Here is a 17,360-nt window from a genome sequence, read left to right as displayed (position 1 = left end):
CATTTAAAACTGAGGCACACTTTTAAGAGAAGAAGTGGTCTAAAGGGGGTTGTACTGCACATTGTAACAACAGAGAAGCTGTATAATAACAAAATAAACAATGTCAAATCCAAAATTACTGATGACAGAACAATCCCAGGCATCCTGTTACCTAACCATCTCATGCCTGTTACTAAACACAAAGCAGCCCATTCCTTAAAGTACGAAAACATTTTTTTCTCATGCAGACATTCTTGTAAAACTACAGTATTTACAGATCTCACTAAATTGAGAAAAGTTAGTAGAACTCTTTTCTATTTTTCTTTTTTATTCTTTTAAAAGATGTTTTGGGTAGCAGACTATAATTGCACTACTTCCATTATCTTTTTTCCATTATACACACACTGTTATAAATCCACTACTTTAAAACTGTATTAGCATATTGTCAAAAATTTACTTACAATTCATTGACTCATGTGAAGCCCTAAAGGGGATTCACACTAAATTCTAAAATGCTTATGGCATATGTTGGACACATTTCTTGTATTATCTCTTGAACAGTGAATTAAATTCTGCAAAAATATATATTAAAATTCCCTAATTCCAGCCTTGGAAAAGTCCTTTATATTAAAATATAAACTATTTAGCAGTATTTTCTTCTGAAAACAGAAAAGCTCCCATCTAATTCACTTCGGTGCTAACCGAAGTTCTTTCATCTATTATCCCATTTTTTCTTTATCTTCATTCAAACACTGGGTTACTACTATAGCAGATGAAATCCACTGTTAACTTTTTAGCACACACTAAAATGAATTAATAGATAAACACTGGGCGTTAAGTAACACATTGTCTTACTTAAAACAGAGTTTATAACTGAAAGCAGAATGACAGGCTTCTTATTTCAGCACTGAAGGCAGTAAAACACGTATTGAAAACATATGTACAATTAGTTTAAGTGGTTGTGAATGACAGCCCCTGGTTGCATCATCATCTGTTTAGCTTCTATTTGGTGCATTTTACTGTCAAATACAACAATCTGTTGTTGACAAGCTTGATCATATTTGATCATTTTTGTAAATACAGCTTTCTTTCAGAGTAAGTGTATATTTAAAATGTTTTCCTTTAAAATCAAAGCGTTATTGTGTCTTGCCGAAGTATTAACCCATTTACCACAATGTCCTATTTTGTTAAATTAAATGGTATCAACACATTTCTAAAAAAGTGAATATTTTTAATGAAACCTTTAATGTTCAGACACACATTTTTTAGTGTGAAAGAAGTTAAATGTCAACAAAAAACAGACATTTAAAGTTGTTGATTGCAAAGTATTGGTATTCACCCCCTTGCTACTGCTAACTTAACTTGGTTGAGGTGCGTAAAATTACGTTCACAAGTAACATAATTAGTTGAATGGCCTCTGTGTGATTTAGTGATTAGTGTGTGTGAAATAGTGAGTCACATGATTTCAGAAAAATACACCTGTCTCTTTAAGGTCCCTCAGTCATGTAGTACATGTTAAAGAAAATGTCAACCATAAAGGCCAAGGAGTTTTCAAAACAATGTAGGGAAAAATCTGTAAAAAGGTATAGATCAGGAGAAGAGTATATACAATTTCAAAGATACTGAATATCCCCTTAAGCATATGAAGCTGATCACTAAGAAGTGGAAGGTAGCCTGTATCGTACCACCAAGACACTGCATGAGGCTAATAGATCAGACAGTCCCTAAAAACTGAGCAGTCTAGTTAGGGATCCCAACATGGTGAATTCAACAACTGACATGGGAAAAATTGTCTGTGAGACGATATCCTGGCCCCTCCACAAAGCTGGCCTGTATGTATTAAAAAAAAATCGCACATAAAATCTTGCATGGAGTTTCCAACAAAGCATTAAAGTGATACAGCTAACATATGGCAAAATGTTTTGAGGCCAGATGAGAGAAAATGTTATTAATGCAAAGTGCTACAAACCGAAAAGTGTATCGGCCAGTCAACACCTTCCCTACTGTCAAGTATGATAGTGGCAGCATTATATAATTAGGTTGCTTCTGATCAGCAAGGACTGGGAAGTTTGTCAAGATTTAAGGGGAAAATGTATGAAGCAAAACACAGGCAAATACAGAAGGAAAGCAGACATAAGCATTTTACAGACCTAAAACTGTAATGAAAATTCAACTTCAGCAGGGCAATGGCCAGAAATACACTGGTGAGGCTTAACAAGAAGAAAGTGAATGTATTTGAGAGACCTAGTCAAAGTCCTGACTTGAACTCAATAGAAACATCTATGAAAAGCCTTGAAAATTGCTGTCCATCAATGATCCACAGACAACCTGACAGAACAACAAGTTTTACAAAGATAAATAACAGAAAATCACAACATCCCCATGGGCAAAGCTGGTAGAGATTACAAAAAAATGTTTTGACTCAAGAGGACTACTTGCAATAAGTCTTTTGTTATCAATTTTTTATTTGAGTTTTCTTTGCTATTTTCTGAGGATATTTTACTTAAAGTACCCCCAAAACATGTTGAGTTAGAACATTAAAATATTCACTTTAAAAACTGTGTATACATCATTTGTAATTCAGCCAAATGGAAGAAGACTAGATGAGGGTCAATGGTTTTGCAAGGTACTGTACTGCATGTTCATTTTTATTACATATCAGCAGGTTCCCATGTGGTGTTATTATTGTAATTGATCTCAAAGCTTCCTCAATGAAATGAAAAAGATATGACTTTACCTCATGGTAGTCTGCTGAAACCAATACCAGACGCCTTTCTCATGATTACCATAGGAATGTTTTACACAGCGATTCAACGATAAGTGTCTAGTCAGAACTAAAAAAAAATGCTTGACAGATTGCCGTTAATACTCAGTCATTCCACTGGATTTCTGTGCAAACATTCGTGGTGTGTTATTTTGCTAGCTGGAGGACAGACTTTATAGCCAAATGTTTTCGGTAACACACTGGGAAAAATAGTCTATGGAAACTTTCACAGAGCAGTGAGCGTCCTGACTCACTGGCAATACTCCCAATATCACAGACACGTCTTGTTGGAAAAGGGAAGACTTTCACAGCTAAATCCTGGCATCTGACCCAAAACGAAAGCAGTACGTGCATGTCATTAAATACCCTATTATCAGCTGTCTTTTCACTGATGTGATACCAAAAGCTTTTTAAGATTTTTCAGGCAATTTAGTTAATTTTGTTCTCTGAAAAACACAAGCTAATTGAACCATTTTCATTGCCAAGTTCCAGCAAAGTAAATGACGGCATTTTATGATTGGCAGAAGGCAAGAAAATTATCCAATAGTATCTTTTCAAAGCAACACAATACATTTTAGCATTTACTGTATGCCACTGTGAAAAAAACTACTAAGAAGCACCAAAGTTAACTATGGAGAAAATGCCATGAAAAAGAGGTGATTTAGGCCCTGACGAACTTTTGGCATGGTCTTCTAAAATTTCAGGTACAAGTCAGGCATGTAGCAAGACAGGGTGTCAGTGTCACGGACGTCCAAAGGGACTAACCGTGGGGAGCAGGAGAGCAGAAAAGACCCATATGCGTAGCAGCGAGACGGGAAAAAGGCCCGGGCTCATTAGTGTTAAGAGTTCAGGAATGCCATATAGAAACCTATGCCCTCAGGGAGCGGACGTGGGGCGCCCTGGTGTTAGGCGGGTCTCAGGACATCCGAACGTCAATGCTGAGCCAGGACAGAGTGCAAGACCCGGAAATATATAGCCCAAGGGAAAGAGAGGGACAGGAAGGACAGCAGACCGGAAACTAGGGACAGGACAGAGAAGGAGCGCCCTCTGGCTGCAGAGGGCGTGACAGTCAGGTCAGGCTTGGTGTGTATATCACTTATAAATTTATACTTTTAAAAAATTGATACTGTCAAAGGCCACACTAGGATCAAACACAGCAAGAAACGACAAGAAAGTTCAAATCAGTGGCCATGAACGCGCAAGTCTGATCTTTGATGAGTCCTGTCTTTGTACAGTACAGCATTGTAGTCAAAATCCTAAAAGGTTTCATAAATATTTGTTTTAATCACTTGCCAATAAGGCTGATTAAGACTAATCTACTCAGAAAACTCAAATGCATCAAACGCGCCATTCAAAGTAACAGTGACATGGCATCATTGCTCAAGGCCTAAAGCACCAGCTCTCTATTTACAAAATGCTATATTATCCATCCATTTTCAAACTGCTTTATCCAATCTAGGGGAGTCAGAGCCTATCCCAGTAAACAACAGGTGCAAGGCAGGATACACCCTGGATGGGATGCCAGGTCATCACAGACATAACATTATGAAGCACATTATTTAGAGATGGGCTGTATGGTGAATTCATGAACAAGGAACTGGACTTAAATAACATTTAACTAAGATTTCACTAACTTAGTGCATTCCTTCAGTTTTCCTTCATAGTTCCACATTGCAGAATAAATTAGATGGATGACAGGTGGGTGGCATGAGTTGTGATTCATCATTGTGCACCTCCTGACAGTGTTTAAAAATAAAACAACTAGTTTTCTAATCCACCATGCACTCTCACAGGCTCATAAAACATGCCTTCTTTCTGGTCGGTAAACTATGGCTTACTTCCATACTTGTCGGAGATTAAGTAGGGTATATACCTTGTTCCAAACTTACTAACAAAAATAATGGGTAATTATCACATTTAAAATTTCCAAGGAATCCATTAAAAAGGAACATCTGGGAAAAACAAACTTAAATGGACAAAATACAACTGCACCACAGCACTTGACCCATCCTACACTTGTAACAGATTCTGCATTTCCATTTACAGAAGACCAAGGCCTGAAATTCAAGCACTGCTTGGATCACACAAAAAAAAACTATACAGTGGAATTTCTGTGTTTTTGGAGGTAGACAGACATTACTGCAGCTGTCCGGAACTGAAATAGAACTTTCCTTTTTGTGGCCAGAAACTGACCCTGATTAGTAAAACACAGCAGTGACATAAAGCATAGCAATAATGTAATCCACTAACTTTGCAGGCAATCCACAGAGGGTTATGTTGAATATGCATGTACAACATCTTGAATGAGTTAAAAAAGAACTTTAAAACTCAGAATGCAGCACCGCACCATTACTTATTAAACCTGAATATTTTGTGAAGCTGGGAGCATAATCATTTATCTACGATTTCTCTTTGTAAACATGAATTGTACAGCAAAGAAAAAATAAAGCAAATCAGAAGTCCAGCAACAAAAACAAAATCAGACTTCATACTTCAACTTCACAAATGACTGATCAACCGGTAAGAAATAATGGCTGTGTTTAACATGCCATTTAGGAACATAAATATTTTCTAAGCCCAGGTGTCTTAGTGTCTTTTCATGGTCAAAATGTCAATATGTTCACTTTTAATCTCATGCACGGTTCAGATGCCCTCATTTCCCTCGTAGGTTCCCAGAACCTGGTTTGTCAGTTTCACAGAAGTCAGCAGCTAACTTTGTCTCCAGTGACAGTTAAACAGAATCCCAGATGTTTTAGCAGCATTATACTCAGCACTAATCCCAGCATTATCTTTGCTTCCCATTCCCAAACACTGCATTATAATTGGTGTCCTGAAAATATTTTTTTTTACATTCACTTGCTCTTCCTGGTTACTCTTTTTGTCTCATCTTGTCCTGTCTCTACCTGCCTCGTCACTCTAGGGCTTATGCTAAAGTATTAGACCTGGCCATGGCACCTGACCTCATGGCATTTGAAAACAAATGTGTCAGCCTCAAATGGCCTGCAAATGATCACGCACACAGGCCATCCTGAAGGCATCGCTTCGGAATTCAAAACATGCCTGTTTTATCAGTTTAACCACTAAAAATCACCAAATGTCAAAAAGGGACAATCGGAACTCTGCCATCTCCAAATGAGTATGAACATTTTAGAGGAGAACATAATGGTAAAATACTACAATAAAGAAAAGGTCAGTTTCTCTACAAAAACATTCTAACTGGGATATATTCCATGTCTCTGAATTATGAAAGACAACACACACAAAACGAGAACCTGTTCAATGTCTGCAGACAACATAGGGAAACTGGAAAGTTAGAATTAAAATCTCACTGAAAATATTCCTTAACTTCTGTAACATACAGGACTAACAATAAAGTTTATAAAGCCTTTGCCACATTCAAAGGAGAACGTTCCAAGTAGATTAACAGTATGTTAGTTCTCCAAATTAGGCACTCACTTATCATTTACTGATCCATGAGGCGTGCATTAGCTGTTGCTTAAATTACACATTATAACTGTCTCTTGAAATAAATAAAAAAAAGAGAGGAATCATGTGGTGGGTGGCTTGCCCATGCTTAAAATATGTGATCAGTAGATGCATCATTATCAAGACTCAAGACAGTATAGTTCCATTAATGTTGGTGGTAATTATTATGCAAATAGATATTGCTAAAAATTAGTATTTTATGGATGGTGATATAATAACCATTAAGAGAGCATTAGGATAATGCTCATGTAAAATTCCCTTTCGGGGATTTCCTTAAAAAAAATCAATTACCCAAGCTCAGCTGCAACAGAGCAAAAAAACTAGAATGAAAGTACAAGTAGAGTTAAGATAAACAAGCTGCCATTTCTAGATGCTGTCACTGCTTTCCAGAGAACAAGACCACATTCCATGGTCCTGGACCTCAACTTTCTCAAAGTGTCCTTACGGGATAATTTATCACAGGCAAGAAACACCCCAGATGTTCAGACTTCATGAGTTTTATTTCAGAATATATGCATCTAAAGAGTGAAGGTCTGGGAGAGAATAAATACCTCTCTATTTCTCCAGAAGCTACAGTATGCTGGTAAAAACCATTCTGATAGAATGCTGCACTTCTGTCTTCACACTTATACACACTGATTAAAGGGCAAAGCACATCCCTGTCATTTCCTTAGTTTATCCAATAACATTAGCTTAGTCATTAATTATTAACTATTCAATTTATATAAGGACAACATCATATCAGAGTCTGTTGATTATCACATTTCAGAATTACCTACTGATAATAATAAACCATTGTGTGCCAAATCTGACGTCTAAATGTGTAGTTTAGATCCAAAAGAATCGATGTGAGTATTTAAGCATTATAGGTCTAATGAGCTACTCTCTCCAGGATGACTGAAGAGCAAAGTATGTACCAGACAGTATCTTTTTAAAGCACACTGAAACAGCATTGAAAACAAACCACTAAAAACTTAAGTTTTGTATGTGTTTGTTCTTATTTTTTCCCTTTTTTCAAGGCAAGGGAAATGTATTTCTATAGCACATTTTCATACACACAGGTAATTCAAAGTGCTTAACATTAATAGAAACCATTAAAAAAACAGAAAAAAATATCACAAAATAAATAAATAAAACACAATAAAACAAAGAAAAGCTAAGCTAAGCAGCTAAGCTAAGCAGAGGAAAATAAAACTTAAAATTCAAAATGGCTAAGGTTGGGGTACATCTAAGATCCTTCGAGAGCTGGTTCTAGCTATGAGCAGCGTAATGGCTAAATGCCATTTCACAATGTTTAGTTTCATCTCTTAAGCACCACTAGCTAACCAGTCCCTAAAGACCTAAGAGACCTACCAGGCTTGTATTCTTCAAACATATTGGAAATATGCTGTTACTGGGCAGCGGAGCACTTTTAGCAACAGACTTCTCCAGCTACGGTGTTTAAGGGAACGTTTCCGCAGGTCTTTCCTCCCTGCGGCTGTCAGGGTGTATAACGCTGCCCTAGGATAGGACTGTTAGCCCTTCATCTGCTCGTCTATGGACAGCATGTTGCACTATTGTACTTTTTGGACAATCAATCTGTATAAACCTATGCACGTTTTGCACATATGTTATTGTTTTTACAGTGACTATGATAATCATTTTTTGCACACACCTATGTATTTATTTTTCTTTATTTATTTTATATTTATTTTTTATAACTTTTCATTTATTCTGATGTCTGTTTTTGCTTGTCTTGGGCTGGACTGCTGTAACACATCAATTTCCGTACGGGATCAATAAAGTCTAATATATTTTGGGCCTAAGCCATTGAGTGATTTATACACAAGGAGCAATAATTTGAAGTCAATTCTATAACTAACTGGAAGCCAGTGTAAGGATCTAATGTCACGGATGTCGGAAGGGACGAACCGTGGAATGACAGGAGAGCGAAAAAAGACCCTGTGCGTAGCGGCAGAACAGCGTCAGCTGTTCAGGAAATGCCATATAGAAACCCATGCCCTCAGGCCGTGGATGTGGGACGACCTGGTGCTAGGCGGGTCTCAGGACATCCGAGCCTCAATGCTGAGCGAGCAGGAAAGCGTGGCCCAGAAATATATAGCCCCAGACAGAGACACACCGGAAGGACAAGCAAAGCACAGGAAACTAGGGAGAGGACAGAGAAGGAGCGCCCTCTAGGTGTAGAGGGTGTGACATCCACCCCCCCTTCATGGGCGGCTCCTGATGTCCAACAAATAAATGAGCTGCACAGCACTGGGGGGAGGAAAAACCTCATTTAACAGAAAGGAAACCTCCAGGAGTTCACGACTGAGAGGTGCCCCCTCCTCCAGGGTAGAAACCTTTCTTGGGTAGAGGGGGGGGGACGGGTAGAGTTCCAAAGAGAAACAAAAAACACGTACAAAAGCAAACACAACTAAAATAAACCTGGAAGACCAGGGTAACAAACCACAAAAAACAGGTAGGAACCAAGTGTTCCACAACACAGGGGTCAGGGGGACCAGAGAGCAGGGAAACCAGGAAGTGAAAAACCAAAACAACAAGAGAAAAAGCAAAGTAACAACAAAAAACCCAGGTTAAAAACAGAAAAACACCACATACTGGGCAAAAACCATGTTCAACATTCTATCACTTATACGGGGAGGTGATAACTCGAGGAAAGCCAGGTATTCGTACACGGATGTTGGAACGGCATACTGCTGAATGTTCCACTCAAAGGCACAGATGTTGGGAGATGGTATCCAGCAATGAGAATAGAGGAACAGAAAAAAGCTCACCATTTTATCACTGATATCAGAGTAGACAACCCAAGGAAATGCCGTATAGAAACCTATGCCCTCAGGCCATGGACGTGGGGCGACCTGGTGCTAGGTGGGTCTCAAGACATCCGAACCTCAATACTGAGCGAGGAGGAAAGCGTGAACTGGAAATATATAGCCCCAGACAGGGACACACCAGAAGGACAAGCAAAGCACAGGACACTAGGGACAGGACAGAAAAGGGGCACCCTCTAGCTGTAGAGGGCAACATCTTTGATTTGGAGTAATATGCTCAGTTTTCTTGGCCCTTGTTAAAATTCTAGCAGCAGCATTTTGAATAAGTTGCAACTGTCTAATGGTCTTTTTGGGAAGGCCAATCAAAAGAGCGTTACAATAGTCCACTGTACTAGAGTTAAAAGCATAAATGAGTTTCTCCAAGTCCTGCTTTAACATAAAACCTCTAATTTTAGCTATATTTTTAAGATGATGAAAGGCTGATTTAGTTGTTACTTTAATACAGTCACTGAAACGAAGCTCTTCATCTATTAATACACCAAGATTTCTGACTTGGTTTTTAGTCTTTAGAACCCTAGAGTCAAGGTAAGCACTTTAAGCCTTCCCTCTTTGTTCCCACAGAGAATTATCTCAAACTTGTCTTTGTTCAAATGAAGAAAATTTTGTTTCCAGTTACTTATTTTCTCTAGGCATTGACAGAGTAAATCAGAGTACCGTAGTCATTGGCTGAAAGAGCTAAATAGATCTGAGTGTCATGTGCATAACTATGAAAAGCAACCTTTTTATCTTGCAAACTTTGACCTAGTGGAAGCATGTAAAGATTGAATTGAAGAGGCCCAAGAATTGAGCCTTGGGGAACTCCGCACTCCATGGTTGTCTGTTCGGATTTATAATTGCCAATAGTGACATAATTACCCCTACCTTCTAAATACATCTTAAATGAACCACCTAAGATCAACCCAATTTTCCAATCTATGCAGAAGTATTTTTTGGTCGACAGTATCAAAAGCTGCGCTAAGATCCAGTAAGACCAGGACTGATATTGCACCTGAATTAGTATTCAGGCGGATATCATTTAGTACCTTTGTAAGAGCAGTCCTCAGTGCTGTGATATAGTCAAAAGTCAGATTGAAAGTTATCAAAATAGTTTATTCAAAAAGTTGGTAAATTGATTGAAAATACCTTTCTCAATAATCTTGCCTATGAAGGGAAGGTCTCTATGAATAGCTCTATAATTAAGCATAGAAGGATCCAGATTTCTCCTTTTCGAAGGGGCTTAATAACTGGGAAAAATGCCTTATAAAAGTGAACCATTCACTATTAAATAAATCAATTAATAAAACAACTAAAATGTTTTTTAAAAAGCTAGTTGGTAGAATATCAAGACAACAAGCCAACTAATTCCTCAAGGATTTTACAGTCAATAGCACTATATTTTTTTTACCTTTTTTCAATTAAATGTTAGTTGGTTACATTTTCATTTTTTGTGAATGCAGCATGTCACAAATGTTTTTGCCTGCTTAATTTCAAGCTGACTAGCTGACATGCTTTTCAGGTGTTTATTTTTAGACTCCAAGTTTTCTTCAGTTTCTTATCCAAATACAGAAAGGCAGCAGACAGGAGGAATTCTTCATGTCTTCCATTAAGAATGCCATGCTTCAGCACTTCCCTATCTGTTACAGTTATGCTTTTGAAATGTTGGCACCTACTGTATGTGCAACTGACTAGCCTTTTTCCAAGCTATTAGCATTTTTTTAATTGCTGACCGAAAGGACTACAAAACAGATAATAAAACTGTCAATGAACTAATCAGACAAAAGAACAGTGAAGAAGTGTCAACAGAATAGCCGTTGTTTAGTTTGTCAAACATAGCTTTTGATACTACGATCAATATTTAATTCCTCTTAAGTGTCCACATGTACATCATATGTAACCTGTCACAGTTGTATTACAATCAAATGTTCCAGCAGAATTACTATCCAATCCACATGATAGTAAAGTGATATTGAAGAATGAAAACATTTTTCCCCACATTTGTTGTGCTACTGATGTGGTGCAATAACTCCTAAAATTATGATTCAACATAAAGCAGCCAAAGAGTGGCTGGAGACATTATAAAGGAAATGTAAAAAGTAGGATGAAACAAATGCAGGAAACTAAATAAGCCCTTTAAAACATAAAAAGAAAAAGGCTGCAACTTGTTTACAGTGTGTTTTTCTTAATGAAATGCAGATATTAAAGTACATTCAGTGTACATTATTGTACATTCAGTGAAAGTTGCTGCACTAGGCACAACTTGGCAAGTCCTAACCACTAATATTGTCTGGATATGGATATGAAAGACTGTGACCCTTCGTCTGGTAGCTTTGATAATGAGCTACTCACTCCAGGATGATTGAAATGCAAAGAGAAGGATGAAATTATATGATGTGAATTCTTCAACTATGCGTTATTAAAATAAGAGGTCAACCAAGATGGATCTCACACTCTGCATCATGATCAGCAATAAAAAACAAAACCAAAATACATGTATCCCTTTGGACAAACCATGGGTATTTTACTTATTTTATAAAGAACAGCAAGCTGAAAAGATAAGATTTTAAGATTGGGTATGAATCGTGTTGAATCGTGTTTTTCAAGAAATATTATACATTTGAAATATTTCTTCAAAATTAAAATATACTGTTCAGTAATGACCTTTCCATGCCCTGTCCCATGCAGTACCACACAACAGAAGACAGCAGGATCTTATATTAACAGGGATACAGCTGGCACACTGCCCACAGCTGCTTCGGAGACGTCAAGCAGAATATTCTTGTTATTTATAAAAGTGTTTATATTTGCACACACTTTTAAATACTTCTTAGGAATTTTCTTCTCAGCACATCCTTACAGCTTTTTATAAAGTGTTAAATATCTAATAAGTTTTACAGGAATCATTCTAAAGTTAAAAATGTTTTACAGGAAATACAAGTCTAATTTCAGTGTAATAAGAACAGACACCACAGTCTCACATATGACTTCCACATATTTAGTGGAGTTCCAAATCAACTTTAAAAACAAGTTTCATGCACAAGAAACCATCATAAAATAATCACTATAGAAAAGTGGCATGTTTTAAATCCCAGGCCTTTCTACAAAAGACAAGCCAGCTTTCTAAGACAGCCATTAATGAGACTCTAGAATCTCTAGAACATAATTAAAATGTACAGGTTCATTAAGGCTTATAGTCCCGACAAGGTATGGCATTAACCTCTTGCACTCACTGTCGTACTGTATCTCTGGCATTGCCACAGACCATTTAAAGAAAGGTTGAAAGTAACTTGATAGTGACTTCTAGGGTCTCATTTAAATGGGAGACTGACAAAACTGCCTTACTTTTGATATCTAGGGGGTATGGGTAACGATTACTGGGTCACAATCCTATCATAAAACATTACAGTTGTTCTGTCAAAAACTAATAATGGCAAGACAAGCTGAGGAATAAAGAGATAGTGTGCTTTGCACTCTGACAGTGCTGGTCAGAGATCAGCTCCATCTCATCCTTATTGGAGGTATGGGCCAGGAGGTTTACTGCACCAGTGATGTTGAGGTGGAGGGAGGGATGCTCAAGAGAATGCATGAGATGCCATGTTAAGCCAGGGAACATTTTATGTGCAGGGAAGCAGAAGTGTGACATTAGAATTTGACCTCCACTCGAATTTCTGTTCAATAACACCATTTTGTACCATACTAAACACACTGTCCCTGCAAAACCGACTATTGTAATGGATGAGGAATTTACACACATCTGGCTTATCTGTGGAAATGACAGGAGGTCCTGTAAAACTGGTGAGGAGGAGGAAGGGTGGATGTGAAATAACATACACTAGCAAAGGCTAGTGGCTAGTGGCTACTCATATTTAGAGATGGAAAAGACACATATAATCAAGGGGCTTGTTCTCTCTGTGAATTGAAACAGAACCACAAATCTCCAGTGTTGCAAAATTGAAAAGAATGGTTGAAACTTTTTTTCTGTAGGCCAGTGAAATCTCACTTCACTCGAACATAACTCTGAAACAAATAATCTATGGAAACTATGAACCTTACATGTAGTGAAGGTTAATATCACTCTCAGTAGAAACTCCAGGATGCTCAACAAGTATCTCAGCTCCCACAATAAAGTACTTATGGTTTTGTATGATATGTCATACAAGTATCACTGGGTCTCCTGGCAAACATGGATGGCACTAATCATATGCAAACCCCCACAAATTTATTTAAATCTTCATGACTTTTCACAAACCTGTATTTTGGTATGTCATACATTCTGTTCAGCTTGTGGTGCAGTTAATATTTTTGTGAATATGTTTGGTATGCTTTTACACAGGTAAACAAAGCTTTTATACAATTACCTAATCAATAACTGAAAAGGAAATACAATCTATTTTGTCAAAAATACTGATCCCAGTAAAAGTTGATCAGCCCAACAACCAATACAGAGTCATATACCACAGAGAGAAAGATCTCCAAAAACCATCTCTAAACCTGGACTAAAAGTATTCCATTCATTGCTAATGAATGAATGTTTTGGGTACTATATTGTTCTACTGCACATAGAGTTCTTGAGGCATGCCTAATGGGCTATCAACATTACAAGCTTTGCAAAACGAAAACTGATTTTGATTTGCCAGTGAGCTATTTATTTCTATTCCTGTAAAAACACATACTACTTTAACACCTGTTGTTAAGGAAAAAGAAAAACTTTTCTTACCTGACAAGCATTTTCAAAATGTTGGGTTTGCCTAAGATAACATATCATTGTCATAAATTATATCTTTGGAGAATACCTAGTATTTACAGATTATAGGTTATGTAACTATGGACAACACAGGCTGTTTTCTTTTAAGCAACACAATCAATATATGGTTCTGTGAAAACTGCACATAACAAATAAATGGAACCTGACACTAACTATTGTTTGCTGTATATATATGTAAGCCACACTACTGCTCACACTGCACATTCATCTTGCCTTCTGAGGCAGATGTACAGTAGACCAGCACTTACTCAATAAACTTTTATCATCATTTCAATTATTCAATACATTAAAATATTATTTCCTCAACATCAGGCTTTGGGAAATGCTTATCTCATTAAGTAAAACAGTTTACAACATAGTTAAACACATTTTTCCTACATTAAGTAGTGTTTTTGCCTTGTTTCTAGAGCCCTGTGGTTAAGAACCTGTATTCTAGTGTTCCACAAAGACAGAAGCACAGAACGTGAACCTACCAGTCCACTGAGCTCCAGAATCTTAAGTACAGCACCAGGCAATCCTCACTACAGAAACATGCATCGTATTAACACGAGGAGTCATGGAAAGTAGACTCTCTTCATATGGATTCAGACTCACACATATGGATTCACTTACAGCCTGGCAGTGGGTTTTACAAGGTGCCCTATGTTACCAATACACTGCGTTTTACTAAAATAATATGGATGTAATGGGAAAGCAATTCAGTGACATCCTTAAGGATATTCATAGTCCACAGAACTTTAAACATGTTCATAAAGTCAACCTGTTTTGGATTTCTCAAACTGTAGTTAAACTGTGTTAGGTTCATTATTAAAACCTTGTTTCCCCAGATACTACTAAGCCTACCTGTATATATGACAAAATTGAGCATACATTCTAAATGATGTTTGGTTCTCAAACTGTTTTTCCATAGAAAAAGAAGTCTTTAAATAGACCATACTTTTAATTCAAATGACAATAGTCTATAATTTAAGGGACTTTACATAATCTTACATTTAAATCAAGATATATTTAATTATTTCCCTCTACACAGAATAAAGAATGTGTTATGGAAACAAAACCATTGAAATAGTATATTTTGCATCATGGAGATATTTGTACAAGCTGATCATGTGAATACCTGTTTGCTGAGCTCTCCAAGAACACATTTCATTGTACCATTAAAAAATGTCAGTGGGATTTATTTCTAAAAAGGATTCTTTTTAAAATGTGCCTAAGACTTTTTGTTAAAGAAATTGATTTTGATCTGACAGACCACCCCATTTAAATGTTACACACATAACATTTACTGTGTATTTAAACTTACACATGCATTCAATTTGTTGAGTAAGCTGGAAAAAAACTGTAAAAGTTTTAATTAAAAAACTACATTAAAGCAATATACTTGGGTTTAGGGGGTTACATGGAAAAACGTAAAAGACATTTTTAATTAAGTTCTTATACGTCAGCACAGAGAGTGGTCAATACATAGTACTATTTGAGAACAGATAATTTTATGCTAGCAAGCGGTTACAATTAATGTCTGACAAAAGAAATGTTACGTTGTGTCAGTAATTGCAGGAGTATAAAAGTATAGTGAGTTGTAATCCACAAGACGTACTTTTACTATGATGATGCTTTTAAAGTATATGGTCATAATGTATTGAATACATTTCAGCTATACTGTATGTTGGACACACTGCACTCGAGTATGCCCAGACATTGATACCTTGGCTAGCACTTCTTGCTCTGTTCACAAGAAAAGGGGGTTCGTTTTATCTTTCAATCACCCCGGAGAAAAAGGAAAGTCTTCCCCCCCACACGTATTCATCCACCAGTTTGCGGTTTCACTCTGACAATAAAGCTTCAAATAAAAGTTCAGCAAGCACAAATAGTTCCGTGATTTTCATAGCATCGATAACCTCCCAGACAAAAAAAAAATGACTGAATTGTATGAAGTGTCATATTCTGCAAAAATCAAATCAAAGTGGTTAACCCCAGAAACTGCTATTAGTTACGATGTGGTGTTATCTGTGGCATGTGTATATGATGATAAAGATTAAATTATTGCAATTAAAATTCGCGATAAAAATTGAGTTATTCATACAGATAAAAACGGTAGTCAATCTTAAAATCTGATAATGGATTAAAGCTTGAGTTCTCTGTCATGTAAAGCGGTCACATTTATTAACAGGTCGCCAATTTCCTCCTAACAACTTTCAGAACTCTTCCACTGAAATAGAACAAGTCTGTGGAGGGGAAAAAAAAGATTCAAAAAGGGTTAATGTAAGAAACAAAACAGAGAAAAAGACACATTTCTCACCTGTTGGAATTGGTTCAGGGTCTTTGCTCACACACCGGACTGAATGCGTTAAAAATAACACTGCAAAAATGCAGAGATAAAAAAATTGGAGGTACTCCATCGCCATATTCATGTATATACAGTACAATCTCCCCCGGTTGAAGTCTTGCGTTTCAGGATCACGTCGTAATTTTGCCTTAGCTGTACGGTAGCACATAAAACTGGCAAAGTTGGTCCATACAGACCAAGGATAGGGGGCTCTCTCGCGATAGTAAAAAATCGGCAAATTTGCGTACTTTAGCCAGCACTGGCGTCCCGGGGTTGGACTGAGAGATTGAGCAGCGAGAAGCCCTGGGGGATGGTATAAATACTGTTATTTCTGAAAGTGGAGAGAGCTGAAGGCGTGGTTCTTTAATTGCAATTGCATATATAACAGTCCCGATCTTCTAGGAACATACGTTAGCTTTTTTTTTTAAGATAACGGTATATCTGATTCACACGGAGGAGGTGAAAAGCGACAGAATTTTTAACACTTGCTTGCCTGCACAACAATGGCAGCTGTGTTTGACTTTGTTCTCTTGGTTTGTCCTAAGTACATATTGTAAAAGGTTTTTGTTATGTGCATTTCAAAGTGAAAGACTTCATGTGATTTACTGTACACGTTATTTCTTTACACAAATGCGTGAGAAGCAACAGTACTGTATCACTCAACTGTGAACTGTACTTCTATTGCACCTTGCCATTGCTCCATGGCAACGAAGTAACTTACTAGCGGCAGATATTTTAAAACTACGTTTAAACTTGTTACTTTCAGTTTGATTTGGTAATTAAATGTTTTATTTGATTGTTAAAGCGTATTATTACTCATTATGAAAAATGGTATAAACACGATTATAAGAGATTATAAAATACATGGATATTATATATAACAATATGTATTATGTATAATACACAATATTATAAAATATTAGACAACATATTTTAAGCACAGATGTACTTAAGGTCATGTATTTGATTATTATGGAATGCATGTTCGAGACTAGTAACGCAGATGGAGATTCAATCCAAATTAAATACATCCTCAGTTTAAAGCAGCACTTTGTGCATTTGTCTACATAGTAAAAGATATAAAAGATAAGCAAAAGCTGAAATATTTAGCAGACAATCAATACACTTTCAATTTGCTATGTAAAAGCTGGAAGCAATTATTCCAGAACCACTGCATATTGTCATATATAGATAGATACTTTATTGATCCCGTGAGGGAAATTGCAGTGCAAC

At 36.9% G+C, this 17,360-nt stretch overlaps 1 protein-coding gene across 2 annotated transcripts in view; it reads right to left on the bottom strand.

Annotated features, from left to right (window-relative positions):
• Window positions 1–16,486, bottom strand: part of plod2 (procollagen-lysine, 2-oxoglutarate 5-dioxygenase 2) — a 46,410-nt gene extending 29,924 nt beyond the window's left edge. The window contains exon 1 of one of the 2 annotated variants that reach the window (XM_006637705.3): window positions 16,101–16,486. In XM_006637705.3, the coding sequence (XP_006637768.2) occupies window positions 16,101–16,296 (196 nt within the window). In that variant the 5' untranslated portion in view covers window positions 16,297–16,486. The remainder of the gene's footprint in view (window positions 1–16,100) is intronic. The other variant, XM_006637706.3, reaches the window with a different exon arrangement.
• Between the last annotated feature and the right edge of the window lie 874 nt (window positions 16,487–17,360).

This window comes from Lepisosteus oculatus, chromosome 13, assembly GCF_040954835.1.
Source record: "Lepisosteus oculatus isolate fLepOcu1 chromosome 13, fLepOcu1.hap2, whole genome shotgun sequence".
Classification (NCBI taxonomy): Eukaryota; Metazoa; Chordata; class Actinopteri; order Semionotiformes; family Lepisosteidae; genus Lepisosteus; species Lepisosteus oculatus.
The sequence above is the reverse complement of the archived record's forward strand: the minus strand, read 5'-3'. Positions and strand labels throughout refer to the sequence as shown.